General features: G+C 41.7%; 1 protein-coding gene across 1 annotated transcript in view; it reads left to right on the plus strand.

Moving 5' to 3' along the window:
• The first annotated feature begins 410 nt into the window (after window positions 1-410).
• LOC133544480 (rho-related GTP-binding protein RhoA-D) overlaps window positions 411-26,855 on the plus strand; it is a 50,804-nt gene continuing 24,359 nt past the window's right edge. The window contains exons 1-2 of the mRNA XM_061889850.1: window positions 411-563; window positions 26,139-26,296. Coding sequence (XP_061745834.1) covers window positions 26,141-26,296 — 156 coding nt within the window. The 5' untranslated portion in view covers window positions 411-563; window positions 26,139-26,140. The remainder of the gene's footprint in view (window positions 564-26,138; window positions 26,297-26,855) is intronic.

Here is a 26,855-nt window from a genome sequence, read left to right on the forward strand (position 1 = left end):
CATATATGTATATATATATATACATATATATATATATACATATATACATATATATATATTTATATATATACATACATATATATATATATATATATATATATATATATATATATATATATATATATATATATATATATATATATATATATATATAGCCCGCAGGACGTATTTTGGGGACCATTGCAATAGATACTCGATTACTAAGCTAATCGATTGCTGCAACACTGCAGGTTGTGGATATATATGGTGGTGATACATCTGGGAAAAGGGAAATTAACACCTGGAAAAATTGTTATCATCATTTTTATCATTATTCTTTATATGTATTATATTTTGTAAAAACATAAAGTTGCCCTTTATTGTTGCGTGAGTGTGTTTTATTTTGAAAACCCCACACGGGAAGCACTTGGTCAGCATAACAGCCAGGTGGGCGGAGTTTGTGCGTCTCTTTCGGAGCCTGAGAATTAGTCGGAGCGGAGCACTGCGGTGAAGAAGTGACCGGCGAGGAAGTCCAAACGTGGATTTTACATCGTAACAAGACGTCTCAAGTGCCTGGAGAGAAGGTAAACAAGACACTATTTGTGTTGTTTCATCCATGTGTTTCATACGTGCGATAAAGTAGTTGTGACTCATTTTGGGTGGTGGCCCTTCTCCAAAGATTCCTCTTTTTTTTTTCCTCTTACACGCGAACTAACCTCGCCTCGCTATGGCGACCAATTGTTGACATTTTAGCCCCGAAAGTTGGGAAGTCCAGATACCGCAACCCTTTTGTCCACTTTGTCCACAATCAGGTAAATCTCCTAATGAGCCGCAACTATTCGCGGTAAAGTTGTGCCTTTTTTTTTTTTAATCTGCTTGCCAGGTACAAAGTTTACAACATGTGGTGACAAAATAGTGCTGAGCTATGCAAAACATCCTAATTAAGATAGCTGCACCACTGCTATCATTTTTAATCTGGCCTGACATGCAGCAATTTAAAGAATTTTTATTGCCGATTATTTACTTTTTTTATCATTACATTTTATAACCGAAGCCAGTGTTTTTTAACCTTTTTTGAGCCGAGGCACATTTTTTTTGTGTTGAAAAAATCCGCATGCACACCACCAGTAGAAATCGTTAAAAAACGAAACTCAGTTGACAGTAAAAAGTTGTTGTCACAATTGTTGGATATGAATTTAAACCATAACCATGCATCACTATAGCTCTTGTCTCAAAGTAGGTGTATTGTCACAACCCGTCACATCCCGCCGTGACTTATTTGTAGTTTTTTGGTGTTTTCCTGTGTGTAGTTCTTGTCTTGCACTACTATTTTGGTGTTGATCGTCATGTCATGTACGGATGTACTTTGTGGACGCCGTCTGCTCCACAGTAAGTCTTTGCTGTTTTCTGTTTTTGTTTACTTTGTATAGCCAGCTCAGTTTTAGTTTCGTTCTGCATAGCCTTCCCTAAGCTTCAATGCCTTTTCTTAGCGGCACTCACCTTTTTTTTTTTTTGGTTTAAGCATCAGACATCTTTTTACCTGCACCTTGCCTCCCGCTGTTTCCGACAACTACAAAGCAATTGGCTACCGGCTGCCACCTACTGATATGGAAGAGTATGACACGGTTACTCCGCCGAGCTCTAGGCAGCACCGACACTCAACAACACATAATTTGCAGACTATGAGGTGGCGACTTGTCCAGGGTGTATCCCGCCTTCTGCCAGAATGCAGCTGAGATAGACTCCAGCGACCCCGTACGGGACAAGCGGTAGAAAAATGGATGGATGGATGGACTGGTTTGCAAAAAATATTTTTAACCCAAATTGGTGAAATTAGATCATCTCCCACGGCACACCAGACTGTGTCTCACGCCGCGGCACAGTGGTTGAAAAACACTGACCTAAGCCTCCAACCTACTAATTAGTTCACACAGACACAATTAAAGTACCCCATAGGGCTTTATTGCTTTGTAAATAATAAATGATACATAAAATGTATTCCCCTGTCTTCAAATATAATCTAAATATATTTTATTTTTAAATGATATTCCGTCAAAATGTGCAATAAAGTTGAATGACGCCGCGCTATTTTCTTTCAAAATGCTCCTGGCTTGTAAAAGCTTTATACCAGGGGTCCCCAAACTAAGGCCAGCGGGCTAGATCCGGCCCGCCAGTGTCCAAAATCTGGCCCGCTGGTAGTTAAAGTTGAAGTTAATGTACCACTGATAGTCACACACACACTAGCTGTGGTGAAATGACTTTCTGCATTCGACCTAGGGCTGGGCAATATGGTCTTTTTTTAATATCTGGATATTATTAGGCCAAATCGCAATACATGATATATATCTCGATATTTTGCCTTGGCCTTGAATGAACACTTGATACATATAATCACAGCAGTATGATGATTCTATGTGTCTACATTAAAACATTCTTGTTTATACTGCATTAATATCTGCTCATTTTAAACTCTCATGCAGGGCTAATTAATTTAAAACCTCTTCTCACTCCGGCGCTTACCAAAGGCATGCGGTAAATTTAGGCCTGCGCTCATACATTTGAGTGTGATGTAAGGATACCATCACGAAAAGCACATTTAATAAAAAAACGTTATTATGGTCTTACTTTTACTTATAAATGAAGTCCATGCACAGCTCCTTCTGATCAAAAGCATCGATAACTTGTTTATAGAAGTCTTCCTTATCTTTCTTCGGTTTCAAAAGTCTCTCCGTCTCGATGGAGATCTTACTTTATTACCTCCTGCTTCGATTGAAAGTCCAGTTTAGGAAACTGTTTTATTTTAGATATGTAATCCTCCATGTTAAAAGTGCAAGCGAGAGGAAAAAATAAACGCTCGCTGCTCACTCTTGCTGCTTGTTGTCACTTCTTCTGCAGCCGAGTAGTCGCAAGAAGGATCACTAGCGTCCTCTACCACCAGGGGGCAAGAGTCATTTAATGACTCATATTTGACACACGCAGCTACGGTGTATTAATAAAACATAGCTGCCTACTGTTCTTTTTAGCATATTCAATAGCTTGGACCTTAAATCCTGCTGAATAGCTCTTAATCTTCTTCCATTTATGCGATATCAAATTATTGAAATCAGCCTCCTCCATTTTGAAAATGATTACAGGTGAAGTGTCACTCGTGACGTGACGAGTTTGACCCAGTGGAAATTCATAGGTATATGCTAATTATTTGGCGAAACGAGTTTGACCCGGCAGTAATTGGGGCGGCATAGCTCGGTTGGTAGAGCGGCCGTGCCAGCAACTTGAGGGTTGCAGGTTCGATTCCCGCTTCCACCATCCTAGTCATTGCCGTTGTGTCCTTGGGCAAGGCACTTTAACCACCTGCTCCCAGTGCCACCCACACTGGTTTAAATGTAATTTAGATATTGGGTTTCACTATGTAAAGCGCTTTGAGTCACTAGAGAAAAGCGCTATATAAATATAATTCACTTTACTAATTCTAGGCAGACGCATACTATATACCCGGCGGCAATTCAAGGAAATACGGTAAGTCAACTGACCAAAACTGTATTTATTAAACAGCTATTAAGCAATAGCATAAACGTTCATGTCATTTCCAAAACAGAAAGTGCAAGATTGTCAGAAACATTTTAAGTGTCAAATAAAAATGAGTTGCATAATAGGAAATTGAATATTTTTCGGCCTTCGCTATGTGGTAGGTTACTACGGACGTTATTAAATTATGTTGTTGACTATTTTTTTTATACGGTGTTGATCGATGGACCCCCTGCTGTTTTTCTTGGGAATTAATTATTTCTTCATTCACTCCTTCTTTCTCTCGTATTACCACTCGCACAGCTCCGCTAGCATCACAGCTAACATGCTGCTACCTCTCTGCTCCGCGATTTCGTATACGTATGTGAAAGTGCGCTTGTCTGTGAGTAGGAGAGACAGGAAAGAGCGAGAAGAGCCTGTAATGTATTGCCTGCAGCTAAAAGCAACTGTATGAGAACGTATACTCCAATATCACGATATATTAATTTTTTATATTGCACAGAGACAAACCCCCAATATATCGTGTATATCGATATATCGCCCAGCCCTAATTAGACCCATCCCCTGGCAGGTGAGGGGAGCAAAACTATTCCTATTTTTCTCACACAGTCCTGCATATAATAAGAAAACAAAACAGTGGGTGAACTTTAAAGTGAAATCAATTAAAATGGTTTGCACAACTGCAAATAGGCTAAAGAACATAATTACTTCCACATAGACAAGGAATGTGGTTTGCGGTTTGTGGTTTGTTCCAGGCATTTGTGATTAAGGGCTATATAAACAAACTTGGATTGATGATTGATTGATTGACTGAATAAGAATAGAACGTAAATACAACTTGCCCAGTAGCAGAACCTCCAGGTTCTGTAACAGCTTTCTTCCCTCAGGCCATAAGACTCTTGAACGCATCATAATAATCCCCTCAAAATAAAAGTGCAATATATTTATCCGTACAGTAATGTATTTATTTATACCTGCACCTTATTGCTCTTTTGTCCTCCACTACAACGAGCTAATGCAACAAAAAAAAAATGTCTTATCTGTACTGTAAAATTTAAATTTGAAGTCTAAGTCTTAAAGTCTAAATACATGAAGTGCACTTTTACATCTTTGGGGTATGAAAAACCAACAAATATCAAACCGAAAGGTCTGTCAGTATGTTTACATATTTTGTTGCACTTAATTAGTCTGATTTCTAAAAAAAATACCATATTTTTCGGACCATAGGGCGCACCGGATTATGAGGTGCACTGCTGATGAGCAGGGCTATTCAGGTCTAGAATTAAATGGGTCATCTTATGATTTTTAAACACTTCCTTGTGGTCTACATAACTCGTAATGGTGGTTCTTAGTGCAAAATGTTGCATAGATTATGTTTTACAGACCATCTTCAAGCCGATTTCTGACCGTACCTTCAAGATGTGCCGTTTTGTGGGCGGTCTTATTTATGTGCCTCCACTCCGACAGTGTTTTCTTCCCGTCATATTTTATCGTACCGATAGTTTTTAGCGCTTCCATAGTGAGTCTACTGACACATATTTGTGTTAAATGTACGCTACTTTATATTACAAATGACAATAGCAGAGGATGAATGCCCCACAACACTATTGAATCCGACTCAGGCTACAATGGCGGAAGCGCGCAAATTTTCGAGACTTACGCAGATCCCAAATACACATCCGCAAGCATCAGTAGTTAAGAAAAGTTGGTTTTGCATAATAAGTCGAAACAAAACGCCAGATAATGTCTCCTAATGGGTGCCATTTTGGGGGTTTAATACACACACACCACAGTAATACTTGTATGTTGAAGCACTGCATGTCTAGCTACGATAGCCGTAATAGAATAGAATAGAATGGATGCGATGAGGTGGCGACTTGTCCAGGGTGTACACCGCCTTCCGCCCTATTGTAGCTGAGATAGGCACCAGCGCCCGTCGCGACCCCAAAAGGGAATAAGAGGTAGAAAATGGATGGATAGAAAATAGAATGGACTTCATTGTCATTAAATTTGCATATAACGAGATTAAGGACTCCAGCTTAAGGTGCAGTAGTGGGAACAAATATGGGGTAAAACTAAATAACACAAGCGGTAATAAAGGAAAAACTAACAATTGAAATAAACAGACTACTATCCAATAAAAATAATAAACAATCCTGTACATAAATAATAAATAAATGGGTTGTACTTGTATAGCGCTTTTCTACCTTCAAGGTACTCAAAGCGCTTTGACACTTCTTCCACATTTACCCATTCACACACACATTCACACACTGATGGAGGGAGCTGCCATGCAAGGCGCCAACCAGCACCCATCAGGAGCAAGGGTGAAGTGTCTTGCTCAGGACACAACGGACGTGACGAGGTTGGTTCTAGGTGGGATTTGAACCAGTGACCCTCGGGTTGCGCACGGCCACTCTTCCACTGCGCCATGCCGTCCCCATGATCCAAAACACTATAGAAATACAAAATACTACTCAAGGGGTGCGGCTTTGTAGCTTACAAAAGTCTCACTAAAACATTTTGACAGTTTTTCAGCCCTGTGTGTAATGTTCTATATTCTAAATGAAACATCGAACGAGTACTTGCTAGCATCATTTATTAAACAAGGGTCAACTTGCAGTCCACAGGTATCTCTTATGTGTGACTGCCATCTACTGGTCATACTTATCAGTACACCATGTTCCAAATAAACTTGCTCATTTTTATCTGACACTTATTGAAATATCTCGTGTGACATCATGCACAAAAGTGCACTTTATTTGTTTTAAACTTGTAGTGGCGTTCTGTATAAAAAGTGTACTTTAATTTAATGTTTTGATATGTCATCTTAGTGACATCATGCACAAAAGTGCACTCATAGCTTGTTTTAAAATGTCTGACAATCTTGCACTTTCTGTTTTAAAAAGACATGAATGTTTGTGCCACTGCTTAATAACTGGTTAATAAATACACTTTTGGTCAATTGACTTAGTCGTGATTTCCCTCTCTGCATGAACGTTTAAAATGAGCACAATTTAATGCAGTATGAAAAAGAATGTTTTAATGTAGACACATAGAATCATCATACTGCTGTGATTATATGTATCAAGTGTTCATTCAAGGTTGAGGCAAAATATCGAGATATATATCCTGTATCGTGATATGGCCTAAAAATATTGAAAAAACATATCGGTCGATCTGTAGTATAGACCAGGGGTAGGGAACCTATGACTCGCAGGCCAGATGATGACTGCATCCGGCTCTCAGATAAATCTTAGCTGATATTGCTTAACACGATAAGTAATGAATAATTCCGCTGGAACTAACAGTGTTAAAAATAACATTACAATAATAAAACGTTCTCATACATTTTGTTCCATCCATCCTTTTTCTACCGCACCTGTTCAAGGTTCCGGGTGGCTCAGCCAACCCCAGCTGTCCTTTGGGGTACAGGAGGGTCGTATTAATGGAAATAAGTATTTTATTTGTAATTGGTTAGTTTCAGAATAACAATGTTATTAAAAGGAATAAGAGACTTTTTCTACTCTAAAAATATGCACGTATTGTATTAAGTGTTAAAAAATATATTATATGGCTCTTTACGGAAATACATTAACAATATTTTGATTTAATGGCTCCCTCAGCCAAAAAAGTTCCCGACACCTGGTATAGATTATTGCCAGACTAACTCTTTTGGGGTAAAAGCTTTTTGATTTATAGTATTTGCAAAAAATATTAACATTAAAAATAATATATGTCCTCTTACATCACAAATAGTAACATGATAGTCGATAGTAGGGGTGTGGGAAAAAATCGATTCGAATTTGAATCGCGATTCTCACGTTGTGCGATTCAGAATAGATTCTCATTTAAAAAAAAAAGATTTAAAATTTTTTTTCTTTTTATATCAATCCCACAAAACAATACCATAACAATGCAATCCAATTCCAAAACCAAACCTGACCCAGCAACACTCAGAACTGCAATAAACAGAGCAATTGAGAGGAGACACAGAACAAACCATCCATCCATCCATCCTTTTTCCACCGCTTATTCCCTTTTGGGGTCGCGGGGGGCGCTGGCGCCTATCTCAGCTACAATCGGGCGGAAGGCAGGGTACACCCTGGACAAGTCGCCACCTCATCGCAGGGCCAACACAGATAGACAGACAACATTCACACACTAGGGCCAATTTAGTGTTGCCAATCAACCTATCCCCAGGTGCATGTCTTTGGAAGTGGGAGGAAGCCGGAGTACCCGGAGGGAACCCACGCATTCACGGGGAGAACATGCAAACTCCACACAGAAAGATCCCGAGCCTGGATTTGAACCCAGGACTGCAGGAACTTCGTATTGTGAGGCAGACGCACTAACCCCTCTTCCACCGTGAAGCCCCCAGAACAAAACAAACCAAAAGTAGTGAAACAAAATGAATATTATCAACAACAGCATCTATATTAGTTCTAATTTCAGCACTGAAGTGATTAAAAATCCCTCATTGACATTATCATTAGACATTTATAAAAATAATAAAAAATAACAATAGTGTCACAGTGGCTTACACTTGCATCGCATCTCATAAGCTTGACAACACACTGTGTCCAATGTTTTCACAAAGATAAAATAAGTCGTATTTGTGGTTCGTTTAATAGTTAAAACAAATATACATTATTGCAATCAATTGATAAAACGTTGTCCTTTACAATTATAAAAGCTTTCTACAAAAATCTACTACTCGGCTTGCATGTCAGCAGACTGGGGTAGATCCTGCTGAAATCCTATATGTTGAATATCGTTTTAAATCGGAAAAATATCGTTTTTGAATCGATAATCGTGTTGAATTGAAAAAAATTGATTTTGAATTTAATCCTGACCCCAAGAATCGATATTGAATCGAATCGTGGGACACCCTAAAATTCGCAGCCCTAATCTGTACCTACACTTTGTGCATGCCTACGACAGTATCTTGTTTTTGTCTGTTTGCCTCACATTTGGAGTTGTCTAGTTGTAAACACTTTGTATTTTTGGGAACCAACTATCGACGAGTACTGTCGATTGCTGGGGATTATCTGTGTCTTGGGGTAAAGACAATCTGGTAATTTTTTTCACCTATGTCGATTGCCGGGGATTTTCTGTGTTTTGGGGTAAAGAAAATCGCGTTGAATCGAAAAAAATCGATATATAATCGAATCGCGACCCCAAGAATCAATATTGAATCGAAGATTCGCAGCCCTACTCGGTAATGTTTCTGTTTTTCGGTTTGAATAACGTAACTTTGAGCAAGTTGCCCTTTTCTTTGTTGTTATAAAAATATCGCAGGGATTTTTTGGTCCGAGGTTTTGCACAAGTGACGTCGACAACGCCGCAGTCCACCTGACGTCTCGTACGTCCTCAAGTCTTACGCTCGAGCAGCTTCGTCGCGAGATTGACTTTTGAAGCTAGGCTTCTGATCCTCCATGTGATCGGTTTTTCCTGTCTGGTTTAGACCGATTAGACGTTTTCATGCGCCGCGTGTTAAGGTGGTGGCGGCTGCTATCGTCTCGGTCTCCGGCCCCTCGGTAAACTTTGGCCCACTTATCAGGGAGACATTCCTGGCATGCTTTCTTCACTTTAGGCTTGTACCTTTTCATCAGATAAATGAGAGCGACAACATTACAGACATAATATTTGACCAATGTTTATTATTGCGGGTGTAGTTTGCAGCGACGAACGCCACTCTTATTGTGGGAGTGCCACAACACCTCTTTAGTTGATTGGCAGATTGCCATTACTGCCACCTACAGGTGTGGAGTGCAACAGTTCCAATTATGTGGATTGCCCCGAAAGTCCAGTATTTTCAGGGAAAATGATCCTCGTAATTCAAAACCAGCATCATGTGTGACGTGACGGCGACCGCAAAATCTGACGTGAGCAATTCAAGGACAGTGGTACCTCAGTTTTTGAATGTCCCGTTTCACCAATAGTGACCGGGTTTTCATGTACCAACTTTGGTATTGTGCGGCCAAACAAGCTTAACAAACTAAAGTTAAAGTACCAATGATTTTCACACACACACACTAGGTGGGGCAAAATTATTATCTACATTTGACCCATCACCCTTGATCACCGCCTGGGAGGTGAGGGGAGCAGTGAGCAGCAGCGGTGGCTGCGCCCGGGAATCATTTTTGGTGATATAACCCCCAATTCCAACCCTTGATGCTGAGTCCCAAGCAGGGAGGTAATGGCTCCAATTTTTATAGTCTTTGGTAATTCACGATTAGTCCGATTGCCCACATACTTGCAACTGAAAGTTCGTTTGTGTTTTTGTTTTTCCTCTGTGTTTAGTATTTCCCGTTTTTAGTTCCTGTCAGCGGTCTTATTTTGTCTGTTTCCTGTTTTTTTTCCCCTGTGCGATGTTTTCCCCTCAGCTGCGGCTGATTGGCACCTGGCCACACCTGGTGTCAATCGGAAAAATATCGTTTTTGAATCGAAAATCGCGTTGGCCACACCTGGTGTGAATCAGCCCGCTCCTATTTTACCTGCTTTGTTCCTCCAGTCTGTGCTGGATTATTGTCGCTCTTGTCGTTGCTACCTGTCGTGTCGTGTCAATGCAGCGTTGCGGTAAGATATATTTGATAGTGGTTTGTAGCTTATCCGCTTTGGACTGGACTCTTGCGACTGTGTTGGATCCATTATGGATTGAACTTTCACATGTTAGACCCGCTCGACATCCATTGCTTTCCTCCTGTCCAAGGTTCTCATAGTCATCATTGTCACCAACGTCCCACTGGGTGTGACTTTTCCTTACCCATATGTGGGCCTACCGAGGATGTCGTAGTGGTTTGTGTTGTGGTTTGTGCAGCCCTTTGAGACACCAGTGATTTAGGGCTATATAAGTAAACATTGATTGATTGATTGATTTGTTCCCTACTTCCAAGTTTGTTTTCATATTATAAGTACGACTTCTGTTTCTTCCACGCTAGGCCTTTTTGTTTATCCGCCCACGTGCGCGCTTTTTGTTTGTACCCTTTGTTTGTTTTTTGTCTTATCGGTTTAAATTAAATCATGTTTTCTCACTCCATGCCTGCCTCCTTCTCTGCATCTTGGGGTTCGTCACAAACCGACTCTAACACGTACCAGTGAGTGTCCAAAGACATCCACATATTGGAGAGGTTTAGTACTAACGCAGTGGTTAGTCGGTTTTTCTATGCAAAAAAAGCCATCATGGGCACAATACAAGTTGGGAGTGTCATCACTTTAATAAGGAAGGTGAGAAACACTATTGTTGAAATGTCCATTGTTGGCTTCCGCTACGTTCTCTCCTTTTTCAATTTCATTCATCTTTTATATGTATTTTTCGTTGTTTTCTGCGTGTACAATTATATAATTATTTTGTCTCCAAAAAGGGACAAGTGGTAGGAAATGGATGGACGGATGGATGAACCTTGGGTTTTAGCAAATTTTGTTTATTGGCCCTCTGATGTATTTGACTTTGACATCCCTGATTTAGTTAGAATGTATATATTTTAGAACTGTGTAATTACAGGTAAATATCCCTCATTTTCCAGTATATTTGATTAGTATTTATTTTTGTAATCAGCCTGATTGTGATTGACACATGCTTGCATATAATTTGACAAGGTTGATACTGTTAAACCAGGGGTCCCCAAACTTTTTGACTCGGGGGGTCCGCATTGGGTTAAAGCATTTTTTGCCGGGGGCTTGGCTGTAAAATATACTGTATATCAGGTCAGGAAATAACACAGAGGCTATTTCATCCCTACACTTCAGGGGATTTTATAATAACATCGGATCCTGCACCCCCCGCGACCCCGAAAGGGATAAGCGGTAGAAAATGGATGCATATATAATGAAATCCCCTGAGGAGCAGGAAAACATGCAAAATAGGGGATTTTATAATAAAATATATAATAAAATCCCCTGAAGAGCAGGGGATTTTATAATAAAAAAATATATAATAAAATCCCCTGAAGAGCAGGGAAATCTGCAAAACAGGCCTGTAGGGATGAAACAGCCTCCGTGTTTTTTCCTGACCTAATGTATATTCCGTTCTACCCCGGTATTGAGCAATGTATAATGGATAAACCACAATAACTTTGTTTATATATATATATATGAATGAATGGTTTATTTTGAGCCATGCAAACAAAACAAGAGAATGACATAAAATACAAAAGAAATATATAAATACATTATTTTTACACCTACATTGAAATATTACATGTGACTAATCTTTTGTAGATGTCGAGATTGGCTCAAAAGGGAGTGGGAAGTAGTAAACTAATTAGGTCCCACCCCTATACATATATAATATATATTTACAATATATAATACAATAATATATATAATATAATTCAGTTCAGTGGTTGCTGCCTAGATGCTATATATTATCTATATATAATACATTTAAATTCACACACACTTACATATATACATATGTACAAGTATATGTACATGTATATATATATATATATATATATATATATATATATATATATTCTGAGCGCAGTAATTAGATTAAATTAGATAGTACTTTATTTATTCCGTCAGGAGAGTTCCTTCAGGAAAATTCAAATTTTCAGCACAATGCCATTCAAGATCAAACAAACATTACAGGGAGACAGAACAGGATCGCTGACGGGTCTGCCGGCTTCCAGCGCTCCTTACAAAAAAGATGAGATACAGGTAAACAAGGAGCGGGGGGAATGGGAGAAAAAAATAGAAGATTAAAATAAAATAAAAAAATCGGTCTTAGCCTAGGCCCTGGAGAGGGGGTGCAGACTAAGGCCAAGGAAAAAACAACAACTCATAGCCATAGTACACATCCCTCTTACATGTGTCTAAACATCAAAGAACACAGACGACATCAAAGACATTAAAGCAGCAGATAAAACCAGACACTTCTACATACAGCTATGAATAAAAAGTAAAAGAAACATATCCACTGTGGTGGCCTCTGCGGTATTCCACGTCATCGTCCGCTGGGGTGGAGGGAGCATGGCCAGAGACAGGAGCAGACCCAACAAAGCAACCAAGACAGCCGACTCCACTCTCGGCCAGGAAAATGCATTTTTAAACAATAGGATTTGCCTGGGCGGTTAGGAGACACCGAGAGTAACAAGCAGTATAAAATGGATTAGAAAGGACAGATTTGAAACATTTACAATGGAAAAATAAAATTCAAATTCAAATATTTTAACTTGGGACTTCCCGCGGGCCAAATTTTGGGGACCCCTGTGTTAAACTGTAAATAGATTGGATTTAATTATTGAATACGATTAAATTCAAGAGTAAGATTACTATTCCAGTGTTGATATTTGATTGGGCCCCTCTGTAGTTGTTCCCGGAGGTTAAGAACTCCTGTGTTATATTGTAATATCCCAAAAGTACGATTGTTGCAGCGGTGGAGCCTGAACCTGTTTGACAAGTGCTGACATCCAAGAGTCATTTCCCGCAACACGTAACGTGGTTGTAGGTGCGCACGCTTCTTGTAGGCTGGATGCTGCTGATAATAAATGTTGCCAGGCAGCCCTACCTCGCCGGGTCAGGGTCACGCACTGCTTTGTGCTAACGCCGCTCAACTGGTTGCATAACTGCCGACGGCCTCTAAGCCCCAGGAAACCTCCTTAGAGAAATAAAGAGGTAGTGTTCATTAACCGGCCGCATTGCTGGAATAGTTGCACTGCTGCCTCAGTGGATCCGCACGCTGAACGCCGCCATTATTTGCACTCCTCCCACGCTCCCCGGGCCATTGTTGCCGCTCGGCCCGATTCACGTGTTGGAGTATTTTCAATGAGTCACTCGAGTGTTTACTACCTCAATTGTTCATTTATGATAAGATAATTACTGTTTGTAGGGTTGTGTTTCCAGTAAAAGTTGGCTAGCGTGGTTCCGTGTTCCATTTGATGCCTTTAAATAACTACCGAAAATTACGGACTATAAGAAACTGTTTCCTTGAACACTCAGGCTTATTTATGGTTTTATTTTCGCCAACTGCCTTGATGCAAATAGTTTTGAAAACAAAACAAGAAAAGACACTGAACAGGTGTGTTATTGTCGGGGCTATTGCGCCATCCTTTGGACAAGTTTGCTCACTGCTGAAGTGCCCTTCTTTTTAGAGCTTTCAACCGGAAGTAGAAGTGACGTTCCCTTTTCTAACTCTTCATTGCGTTCTACTTGTATGGATTCTTCATTCATCAATTAAAGGTCTACTGAAATGAGATTTTCTTATTTAAACGGGGATAGCAGGTCCATTCTATGCGTCATACTTGATCATTTTGCGATATTGCCATATTTTTGCTGAAAGGATTTAGTAGAGAACATCGACGATAAAGTTCACAACTTTTGGTCGCTAATAAAAAAGCCTTGCCTTTACCGGAAGTCGCAGACGATGTGCGCGTGACGTCACGGGTTGTAGAGCTCCTCACATCGTTTAAAATCATAGCCTCCAGCAGCAAGAGCGATTCAAACCGAGAAAGCTACGATTTCCCCAGTAGTTTTAGTGAGGATGAAAGATTCGTGGATGAGGAAAGTTAAAGTGAAGCACTAAAAAAAAAAGAAACGGCAACGGCTCCAGGCGGCAGCAGTGGGAGCGTTTCAGATGTAATTAGACACATTTACTACGATAATTCTGGAAAATCCCTTATCTGCTTATTGTGTTAATAGTATTTTAGTGATAATATAAAGTCATACCTGAAAGTCGGATGGCTGCGGTGAACGTCAGTGTCTTTGAGAGAAGCCGAGGAGCCAAGATCACAGCTGCCTTTTTGAGCTACAGGATGAGGTCGTATAATCCACTGAAGTCTCCGGTAAGAGCCGACTTAATTTCACAATTTTCCCATCCAAAACGTTGCTGGTTGACGTAGGGAAACATGTTCGCTTGACCGCTCTGTGTTAAAGCTTCACAACAAACAAAGAAACACCGGATGTGTTTCGGTTGCTAAAGGCAGCTGCAATCCACCGCTTTCCACCTACAGCATTATTCTTTATAGTCTCCATTATTAATTGAACAAATTGCAAAAGATTCAGCAACACAGATGTCCAAAATACTGTGTAATTATGCGATGAAAAGAGACGACTTTTAGCCGTGTGTGGTGCTGGGAGAACATGTCCGCTCCAACCAATAACGTCACAAGCACGCGTCATCATAAGCGTCATCATTCCACGACGTTTTCAACAGGATACCTCGCGGGAAATTTAAAATTGCAATTTAGTAAACTAAACCGCCGTATCGGCATGTGTTGCAATGTTAATATTTCATCATTGATATATAAACTATCAGACTGCGTGGTCGGTAGTAGTGGCTTTCAGTAGGCCTTTAAGGCAGGGGTCGGGAACCTTTTTGGCTGAGAGCCAAGAATCCAAATATTTTAAAATGTATTTCCTTAAGAGCCATATAATATTTTCTTCAACACTGAACACAACTAAACGCATGAATTTTTAAGTAATACCAACATTTCTAGAGGATAATAGGTCTCTTATGCTTTGTAATAGCATTGTTATTCTGAAGCTAACTGTGGAGGGGGTGTGGCCTGCGGGCCTGCAGCGAAGCGGGGTGTGCCAGGACCGGTCTATGCAACCAGGTAAAATCCTATTGAGATCAAATATCTCCTTTCCAGGGGGAGACTTGGCCCAAGAGGGCAGCCGCAAGGTTACATTAAAAACAGTAAACAACACATAAAACATCCAATTTACAACATTAAAACTTGCTCACATAACACATGTGCATACAGACAAGGTAGACTCCAATCCTTTCACAGAAGCTTTAAACTCATTTAATGTAACAAGGGTTTGAAGTTGAAGATCCGATTTTAGGTTATTCCAAGCCTTCGGTGCTGAAAACCTAAATACTTTCTTGCCTAGTTCAGTTTTTACTTTGGGGACGACAAAATGCAGAGTGTTCATTGAACGAAGATTGTGACTTCCTTGTTTCTTTGTTAAAAGACAAGACAGATAAGATGAAGTGATACCCGGAATGGTTTTGTAGATGAACACATACCAATGATTGAGGCGTCGAGCACATAAAGACGTCCAGTTAACCATTGAGTATAAGACATAATGGTGAGCATTCATGTACCGTATTTTTTGGACTATAAGTCGCAGTTTTTTTCATAGTTTGGCCAGGGGTGCGACTTATATACTCAGGAGCGACTTATGTGTGAAATTATTAACACATTACCGTAAAATATCAAATAATATTATTTAGCTCATTCACGTTAGAGACTAGACGTCCATCCATCCATCCATCCATCTTCTTCCGCTTATCCGAGGTCGGGTCGCGGGGGCAGCAGCCTAAGCAGGGAAGCCCAGACTTCCCTCTCCCCATCCACTTCGTCCAGCTCTTTCCCGGGGGATCTCGAGGCGTTCCCAGGCCAGCCGGGAGACATAGTCTTCCCAACGTGTCCTGGGTCTTCCCCGTGGCCTCCTACCGGTTAGACGTGCCCTAAACACCTCCCTAGGGAGGCGTTCGGGTGGCATCCTGACCAGATGCCCGAACCACCTCAACTGGCTCCTCTCCATGTCGAGGAGGAGCGGCTTTAGGCGGTATAGCTCGGTTGGTAGACTGGCCGTGCCAGCAATTTGAGGGTTGCAGGTTCGATTCCCGCTTCCGCCATCCTAGTCACTGCCGTTGTGTCCTTGGGCAAGACACTTTACCCACCTGCTCCCAGTGCCACCCACACTGGTTTAAATGTAACTTAGATATAAAGCGCTTTGAGTCACTAGAGAAAAGCGCTATATAAATATAATTCACTTCACTTTACTTTGAGCTCCTCTCGGATGACAGAGCTTCTCACCCTATCTCTAAGGGAGAGACCCGCCACACGGCGGAGGAAACTCATTTCGGCCGCTTGTACCCGTGATCTTATCCTTTCGGTCATGACCCAAAGCTCATGACCATAGGTGAGGATGGGAACGTAGATCGACCGGTAAATTGAGAGCTTTGCCTTCCGGCTTAGCTCCTTCTTCACCACAACGGATCGGTACAACGTCCGCATTACTGAAGACGCCGCGCCGATCCGCCTGTCGAACTCACGATCCACTCTTCCCTCACTCGTGAACAAGACTCCTAGGTACTTGAACTCCTCCACTTGGGGCAGGGTCTCCTCCCCAACCCGGAGATGGCATTCCACCCTTTTCCGGGCTAGAAGCATGGACTCGGGCTTAGAGGTGCTGATTCTCATTTTGGTCGCTTCACACTTGGCTGCGAACCGATCCAGTGAGAGCTGAAGATCCCGGCCAGATGAAGCCATCAGGACCACATCATCTGCAAAAAACAGAGAACTAATCCCGCGGCCACCAAACCGGATCCCCTCAACGCCTTGACTGCGCCTAAAAAATTCCGTCCATAAAAGTTATGAACAGAATCTGTGACAAAGGACAGCCTTGGGGGAGTCCAACCCTCACTGGAAATGTGTTCGACTTACTAGACGTCTAATATTTCATGGGATTTAGAGATTAGGAGTGACAGATTGTTTGGTAAAGGTATAGCATGTTCTATATTTTATAGTAATTTGAATGACTCTTACCATAATATGTTAGGTTAACATACCAGGCACCTTCTCAGTTGGTTATTTATGCCTCATATAACGCACACTTACTCAGCCTGTTGTTCACTATTCTTTATTTATTTTAAATTGCCTTTCAAATGTCTATTCTTGGTGGTTAGAGTCAGGTGCGACTTATAGTCCGGAGCGACTTATACTCCGAAAAATACGGTACAACACATCTCCATAATCAATAACAGGTAAAAATGTTGTTTCCACCAATTTCTGTTTTACAGTAAAAGAAAAGCAAGACTTGTTTCTATAATAAAATCCCAGTAAAAGTTTCAGTGTTTTACAACATACTGAATGTGCTCCTTAAAACTCAAGTGGTTATGAATTAAAATTCCAAAATAGTTAAAAGAAGATATTAACACAATTTGTTGTCTAATGTGATCCAATTCAAGAAACTCTTCAAACTTAGTGTTTACAAAGTACAAAGGAGATGAACCATGATAAACATCCATCCATCCATTTTCTACCGCTTATTCCCTTTCGGGGTCGCGGGGGGCGCTGGCGCCTATCTCAGCTACAATCGGGCGGAAGTCAGGGTACACCCTGGACAAGTCGCCAACTCATCGCAGGGCCAACACAGATAGACAGCATTCTGATTGTATTTCATCCATCCCATTTATGTTCCAGATAATCTTATTTATCCCACCATATGAAATATAATTTACCGTATTCTTCGGATTATAAGTCACTCCGGAGTATACATCGCACCGGCCGAAAATGCATAATAAAGAAGGAAAAAAACATATATATGTCACACTGGAGTATAAGTCGCATTTTGGGGGGAGATTTATTTGATAAAATCCATGCTGCTACCTCAATCAATGTTTATTTATATAGCCCCAAATCACAAATGTCTCAAAGGACTGCACAAATCATTACGACTACGACATCCTCGGAAGAACCCATAAAAGGGCAAGGAAAACTCACACCCAGTGGGCAGGGAGAATTCACATCCAGTGGGACGCCAGTGACAATGCTGACTATGAGAAACCTTGGGGAGGACCTCAGATGTGGGCAACCCCCCCCTCTAGGGGACCGAAAGCAATGGATGTCGAGCGGGTCTAACATGATACTGTGAAAGTTGAATCCATAGTGGCTCCAACACAGCCGCGAGAGTTCAGTTCAAGCGGATCCAAGACAGCAGCGAGAGTCCCGTCCACAGGAAACCATCTGAAGCGGAGGCGGATCAGCAGCGTAGAGATCTCCCCAACCGATACACAGGCGAGCGGTCCATCCTGGGTCTCGACTCTGGATAGTCAGTACTTCATCCATGGTCATCGGACCGGACCCCCTCCACAAGGGAGGGGGGGACATAGGAGAAAAAAGAAAAGAAGCGGCAGATCAACTGGTCTAAAAAGGAGGTCTTATTTAAAGGCTAGAGTATACAGATGAGTTTTAAGGTGAGACTTAAATGCTTCTACTGAGGTAGCATCTCGAACTGTTACCGGGAGGGCATTCCAGAGTACTGGAGCCCGAACATTTTCCGTTCGGGCTCTCTGCTCCGCAAGGGCGTACACGTATGTGACGTATGTAAGAAGGTGCGCTTGCAGTTTGTGAGAAGAAGAGACAAGAAAGAGTGAGAAGAGCCTGTAGTGTAATGCCAGCATGCAAAAGCAACTGCGTGAGAACTAGAGTTGCGCGGCTTGCGGTCTCATCCGCGGATAAACCGGGCGGTTGACATGACGAAAAAATAGATTTTAATTAGATTCGGGCGGGTGGCGGTTGAACCATCCGGAAATATTTAATATGCATGGTTCTGTGATCAATAACCCTTAGCCATTCAAAGAGCCATTTAAGACCCGTGTCATAAAGCGAAGAAGACAATAAGAGACGCTATTATTCTCCTGAATGACTGCCGGTAGTCACCCAGATAATAAGTATTAGGGCGTGCTATGAAGCCATTGGCTTTGTCGCCTACTACAACATGTACGATCTGCTTGTCAGTCCAACAACATGTTGTGTGTGGCTTCTGCGGCAACACGCACACGACTGCAAGGCATACTGGGTGACACTAATGGTTGTGATATAAACAATTTTAACACTCTTAGTAATATGCGCCACGCTGTGAAGCCACACCAATTAAGAACGACAAACACGTTACGGGAGAACATCTTCACAATAACACAACATAAACGCAACACAACAAATACCCATAATCCTTTGTATTCATGACACATCCTGACTATTTTATACACCCCCGCTAGCAGCAAACCCCGCCACCTACCCCCCGTGCGTCGGTAAGGTGGGCGGGGTTGGTGGCGCGGGGGTGTAAAATATATTCAGGAAGCGTCACAGATACAAAGGATTATGGGTATTTGTTGTGTTGCGTTTATGTTGTGTTACTGTGAGGATGTTCTCCCGAAATGTGTTTGTCAATCTTGTTGGGTGTGGCTTCAAAGCGTGGCGCATATTAGTAAGTGTTAAAGTTGTTTATATCACAACCATCAGTGTACTCTGTATCACCCAGTATGCCTTTCAATCTTGAACGTGTAATTGCGGAAGCTGCACACACAACATGTTGCCGGACCAACAATCGGTTCGTACATGTTGTTGAAGGTGTCTAAGGCAACGGCTACACAGCACGCTCATATTATTCTAATCAGGATGAACGCTATTGGATAGTCGCGGGAACGTTAGCGGCCCCAATTGTCTTCATTACTCTGTGAAACAGGTTTAAATAGCTCTGTGAGTGGTAAAGGCGGACAGCCTCTGATGTATTTCAGCGGGCGGGTACGGTCCTGATAAAATGTTGGTTCGGGTAGACGGCGGGTGGTTGACAACTTTGGTGATGCGGATGTGGATGATATAATTGCCTATCCGCGCATCTCTAGTGAGAACGTATACTCGGATATCACGATATAGTCATTTTCTATATCGCACAGAGACCAACCCGCGATATTTCCAGTATATCAATACATCGCCCATTTGATTGATTGATACTTTTATTAGTGGACTGCACAGTTCAGTACATATTCCGTACAATTGACCACTAAATGGTAAGACCTGAATACGTTTTTCAACTTGTTTAAGTCAGGGTCCATGTTAATCAATTCATGGTACAAATATATACTATCAGCATAATACAGTCATCACACAAGTTAATCATCAGCGTATATACATTGAATTATTTACATTATTTACAATCCGGGGGGTGGGATGAGGAGCTTTGGTTGATATCAGTACTTCAGTCATCAAAAATTGTATCATCAGAGAAATGGACATTGTAACAGTGGAGGATATGTACATAGTGAGTTCAGATAGCATAAGAACAAGTATAGACATTAGAAGTAAATTGGATTATTTAAGGTTAATTACAATCCGGGGAGATGGGATGTGAATGGAGGAGGGTATTAGTAAAGGGTTGAAGTTGTCTGGAGGTGTTGTTTTAGAGCGGTTTTGAAGGAGGATAGAGATGCACTTACTTTTACACCTGTTGGGAGTGCATTCCACATTGATGTGGCATAGAAAGAAAAAGAGTTAAGACCTTTGTTAGGTCGGAATCTGGGTTTAAAGGGGAACATTATCACCAGACCTATGTAAGCGTCAATATATACCTTGATGCTGCAGAAAAAAGACCATCTATTTTTTTAACCGATTTCCGAACTCTAAATGGGTGAATTTTGGCGAATTAAACGCCTTTCTGTTTATCGCGCTGGAAGCGAGGACGTCGCCGAGGTAACACACCCACTATTTTCATTTTCAACACATTACGAACACCAGGTCTCAGCTCTGTTATTTTCTGTTTTTTTGACTATTTTTTGGAACCTTGGAGACATCATGCCTCGACGGTGTGTTGTCGGAGGGTGTAACAACACTAACAGGGAGGGATTCAAGTTGCACCACTGGCCCGAAGATGCCAAAGTGTCTGCCGCCAGACACCCATTGAATGTGCAAGAGTTTCTCCACATTTGACCGGCGATGCTAAGGCAGACATGGCACAGAGATGTATGGATAACCTGCAGATGCATTTGCAACGATAGTCAATGAAATCACAAAGGTGAGTTTTGTTGATGTTGACTGCCAGCTAATCGATGCTAACATGCTATTTACCGGCGGTGCTAAAGCAGACATGGAACAAAGATGTATGGATAACCTGTAGATGCATTTGCAACTATATTACGTTTCCTCCCACCCACATTTAATGCGAAAAATACACTTACCAATCGATGGATTTAAGTTGCTCCAGTGTCAAAAGATGCGAAAGTCCTGATCGTTTGGTCCGCACATTTTACCGGCGATGCTAACGCAGCTATTCGGCCATGCTATGGCTATGAATAGCGTAAATAGCTATTCGCTCAATAGCTTCAGTTTCTTCCTCAATACGTTCATACTCCAACCATCTGTTTCAATACATGCGTAATCTGTTGAATCGCTTAAGCCGCTGAAATCCGAGTCTGAATCCGAGCTAATATCGCTATATCTTGCTGTGCTATTCGCCATTGTTTGTTTACATTGGCAGCACTGTGTGACGTCACAGGGAAATGGCCAGTGTCTTCGCAGAGAGCCGAAAATAAGGCACTTTAAAGCTTTATTTAGGGATATTCCGAGACCGGTAAAATTTTGAAAAAAACTTCAAAAAATACAACAAGCCACTTGGAACTGATTTTTATTGTTTTTAATCCTTTTGAAATTGTGATAATGTTGCCCTTTAACGTGGTTTGTGGAGCTCCCCCTGGTGTTGTGGTTATGGCGGTCATACGTTAAGGAAGTAGTTTGACATGTACTTCGGTATCAGGGAGGTGTAGCGGATTTTATAGACTAGGCTCAGTGCAAGTTGTTTTACTCTGTCCTCCACCCTGAGCCAGGCCACTTTGGAGAAGTGGGTGGGAGTGAGGTGTGATATGGGGTGGAGGTCTAAAAGTAACCGGACTGGCTTTTTCTGGGATGTTTGGAGTCTAGATTTAAGGGTTTTGGAGGTGCTGGGGTACCAGGAGGTGCAAGCGTGATGGAAAAAGCGAAAAATGCCCTACCTACGAGTAATAAGGACTATGAAAATGTGACACTGAGCATATTACGGCCATTCGAGAAAGGACAGCAGCATTTTGCATGTAAAGCTTCCTAATTTCTGTATAAAATACGTCATTGCATTGTGCAAAGTGTTTGTGTGTGCATGCGTGTCATGTCCCGTCTCTCCTGAAACCCGGCTGCCAGAAATGCACTACCCCCAGCTTGACAGAACAGGAAGTAGATTGTTTTGCTTGCGGGGAGGGGGAGCTACCCGGGCCCCTGTGTGGGTGTCTCCTGCTTGTTTGTTAGTGGAACATCTTCTCCGTTTGTCCGAGTGTCACACTCACTCTGCAAAGCAAACATGTCTTTCCTCGCCTAATTCCTGCCCTATGGCCCTTCACTGTGTAGAAACAGGCTTTTAGACTGGAATGGCCGTCATTAAGAAGAATAACAGTTTCAAGCAATTGTGCAACATTATTGTTTTTAGTATTTTTTTTTTGTCTGGGCTGATGTTCAACAAGTCAATTACTCGAACGATAAATGAAAAATTAAAGCTGCAAGCAGCGATGGACGGGACCGACTTTTGCTAGTGTTTCCTGCCTTTACCCATTCAACATATCTTTACCTGCACGTTATCTACCTTCTCTGCATCCTGGGGTCACACTGGGGCTTCTTTCTGTCACCCATACACGCTGGTGCTTCCTGCCATCACCCAGACAACATATCTTTACCTGCACATTACCTACCTTCTCTGTATCCTGGAGTCAAACTGGTGCCTCCTTCTTTCACCTAGTCAACATATATTTACCTGCACAGTACCTACCTTCTCTGCATTGTGTGGTCACGCTGGTGCTTCCTGCTTTTAAGCGGCCATCTTGAGACGGCAGCAGCCCAGCAGCATCAGCGCAGAAGTTATTTGAAGGCTCGGAAAATCAAAACCGGAGCATTTACAAAAACCCTTTGCCCAACTTTTACACAACTCCTGTGCGAGTTTGAAGCCGACACAACAAACGTGCTCAGAGGAGATAATGTTTGAAAAAAGGTGACAGGTTTTTACACTCTTTTGTTTTGAAGGCATAATTGCCAACTTTCTGTTGATTTTTGCTGAAGGATGTCAATTAATGAAATGTAGGTCTAGGTGAGACCTACATAGATGTTTTTGTTTCATGTCTCTATGACATTCCTACCGGACGTTACAAGCAATTTTGTCTGTGTTTTCTTCCTAGAGAAGAAAACACAGACAACTCTTCCACGGCGTGGCGCAGTGGGAGAGTGGCCGTGCGCAACCCGAGGGTCCCTGGTTCAAATCCCACCTAGTCCCAACCTCGTCACGTCCGTTGTGTCCTGAGCAAGACACTTCACCCTTGCTCCTGATGGGTGCTGGTTGGCGCCTTGCATGGCAGCTCCCTCCATCAGTGTGTGAATGCGTGTGTGAATGGGTAAATGTGGAAGTAGTGTCGAAGCGCTTTGAGTACCTTGAAGGTAGAAAAGCGCTATACAAGTACAACCCAATTATAGAGCAGTTTTGTCTGTGTTTTATTCCTAGCGTGCGCTAGAGCGCAATTTGCTTAGGATTTTTTTGTTTTGAAGGGGTGTTTGCCAACATCCTGTTGATTTTTGCTGAAGGCTGTCATCTTATGAAATGTAGGTCTAAGTCAGACCTACATAGAGGTCTTTGTTTCATGTCTCCACGACATTCCTAACGGAAGTTACAAGCAGTTTTGTCTGTGTTTTTTCCTAGGTAGCGCTAGAGCGCAATTTTGAGTTTTGGGTTTTTTTTTTTTTAATCAGATGGCAATTTTCGCCAGTCCTGATGGGTGTGTAAAATTTGGTGCGTTTTGAAGCATGTTAAGGGTGTCAAATTACAGCTCAAAGAGGCGACGGTATAATAAAAATAAAACCTTAGAAATACAATAGGGTCCTCTGTCCCAAAGGGACATCCGGTCCCTAATTAACGCAAGTTTTCCAGCCATGGTAGGTGCTCTCCAGGCCTACATGCGTCGTAACGGGCAGCGCAATAAGTCACTGTTTGCGGTTTCAGCAGCTGCGAGCATTTGTTCTACAACGGTACTAATGATAACCGCTGTAAAAATCCCGGACGTTATTATTACTGTATAGAATTAAAATGATTGAAAAATCATGATTGTAAACCACATGTTGATCGATTAATGATCGGGCTAGCGCAGGGGTCGCCAAACCAAAATGTTTTTTGTTTGGTTGTGTGTATACCCCCTCCCTAACAGAACCTTTTTTTTATTGCTTTTGGTTGTAAATTTTTGTATGCAAAATTTCGCAAACAGACAGCATACATTATGTTTTTTATTGTTTGTTTTACTTAACTTGGATATTTAAAAGTTTGCATTCCACTAACGTTACCAAGTTTGTTGCATTTGAAAGGGTACACTTGCATTATCAATCAATCAATCAATCAATCAATGTTTATTTATATAGCCCTAAATCACAAATGTCTCAAAGGACTGTACAAACCACTACGACTATGACATCATCGGAAGAACCCACATAAGGGCAAGGAAAGCTCACACCCAGTGGGACGCCAGTGACAATGATGCCTATGAGAAACCTTGGAGAGGACCTAAAATGTGGGCAACCCACCCTCTAGGGGACCGAAAGCAATGAATGTCGAGCGGGTCTAACATGATACTGTGAAAGTTCAATCCATAGTGGCTCCAACACAGCCGCGATAGTTCAGTTCAAAGCGGATCCAAGACAGCAGCGAGAGTCCCGTCCACAGGAAACCATCCCAAGCGGAGGCGGATTAGCAGCGTAGAGATGTCCCCAACCGATACACAGGCGAGCGGTCCATCCTGGGTCCCGACGAGCGGTCCATCCTGGGTCTCGACTCTGGACAGCCAGTACTTCATCCATGGTCATCGGACCGGACCCCCTCCACAAGGGAGGGGGGGACAGAGGAGAAAAAGAAAAGAAGCGGCAGATCAACTGGTCTAAAAAGGAGGTCTATTTAAAGGCTATAGTATACAGATGAGTTTTAAGGTGAGACTTAAATGCTTCTACTGAGGTAGCATCTCGAACTGTTACCGGGAGGGCATTCCAGAGTACTGGAGCCCGAACGGAAAACGCTTTTTGGCCCGCAGACTTTTTTTGGGCTCTAGGAATCACTAATAAGCCGGAGTCTTTTGAACGCAGATTTCTTGCCGGGACATATGGTACAATACAATCTGCAAGATAGGATGGAGCTAGACCGTGTAGTATTTTATACGTAAGTAGTAAAACCTTAAAGTCACATCTTAAGTGCACAGGAAGCCAGTGCAGGTGAGCCAGTACAGGCGTAATGTGATCAAACTTTCTTGTTCTTGTCAAAAGTCTAGCAGCCGCATTTTGTACCGACTGTAATCTTTTAATGCTAGACATGGGGAGACCCGAAAAAAATACGTTACAGTAATCGAGGCGAGACGTAACAAACGCATGGATAATGATCTCAGCGTCTTTAGTGGACAGAATGGAGCGAATTTTAGCGATATTACGGAGATGAAAGAAGGCCGTTTTAGTAACGCTTTTAATGTGTAACTCAACGGAGAGAGTTGGGTCGAAGATAATACCCAGATTTTTTACCGAGTCACCTAGTTTACTTATTTGGTTGTCAAATGTTACAGTTGTATTATTAAATAGAGGTCGGTGTCTAGCAGGACCGATAATCAGCATTTCCGTTTTGTTGGCATTAAGTTGCAAAAAATTAGCGGACATCCATTGTTTATTTTCATTAAGACACGCCTCCTCCAGCTGACTACAAGGGAAGTCTTTAGGCAAACTTTCCCTATGACATCTTTGATTTGTGTGTTTTGGTCCCAAATAAAAGCTATTTAGCCCAGGAGTAAATTATTTACCTTTTTAAAAGAGTTCCTGCTTCTTCGTCAGAATGTTGGTGCAAACTCGGGATGGGCAACATGTCGTTAATTATTACCTCCATTGTCTTTTCTCTTCCTGCTTGAAGCATCCTTTCCTCGTCTGATTGGGCAGCCGTGGCCTTTATTAAACTATGACAGCCTCCTGAAAGTGTGACACGATGACACACTCGCACAATATTGCTTCAAGCATGAGCATACATATTTTTTCTTCGCCATCTTTCGATATGGTTGAATAAATACCCCTTCCTATTGTCTTTCCTGACAGATATGGCTGCCATTCGCAAGAAGCTGGTGATTGTCGGCGATGGAGCTTGCGGTAAAACATGTCTCCTCATCGTTTTCAGCAAGGACCAGTTTCCGGAAGTTTACGTGCCAACCGTGTTTGAGAACTACATAGCGGATATCGAAGTTGACGGAAAACAGGTTTGTACCAACTTCCTTGTACTCAGCTTATAAAGTCAGAATGTTTTACTTCTGCTTGCATTGATCTGTGGAACGTTTAGATGATGATGATGATGCGTACATTTAGCGAAGTACAAAACCCGTTCCCTTATGAGTTGGGAAATTATGTTAGAGGTAAATATAAACAGAATACAATGATTTGCAAATCCTTTTCAACCCATATTCGGTTGAATGCGCTACGAAGACAAGATATTTGATGTTCAAACTCATAAACTTTATTTATTTTTTGGCAAATAATAATTAACTTAGAATTTCATGGCTGCAACACGTGCCAAAGTAGTTGGGAAAGGGCATGTTCACCAGTGTGTTACATCACCTTTTCTTTTAACAACACTCAATAAACGTTTGGGAACTGAGGAAACTAATTTTTTTTAAATTTTTTCTGAACCTTTTGATGATATTATGGAGCGTAGATGTTGAAATCCCTAAATTTCTTGCAATTGCACTTTGAGAAACGTTGTTCTTAAACTGTTTGACTATTTGCTCACGCAGTTGTGGACAAAGGGGTGTACCTCGCCCC

This window comes from Nerophis ophidion, linkage group LG02 (assembly GCF_033978795.1).
Source record: "Nerophis ophidion isolate RoL-2023_Sa linkage group LG02, RoL_Noph_v1.0, whole genome shotgun sequence".
Lineage (NCBI taxonomy): Eukaryota > Metazoa > Chordata > Actinopteri > Syngnathiformes > Syngnathidae > Nerophis > Nerophis ophidion.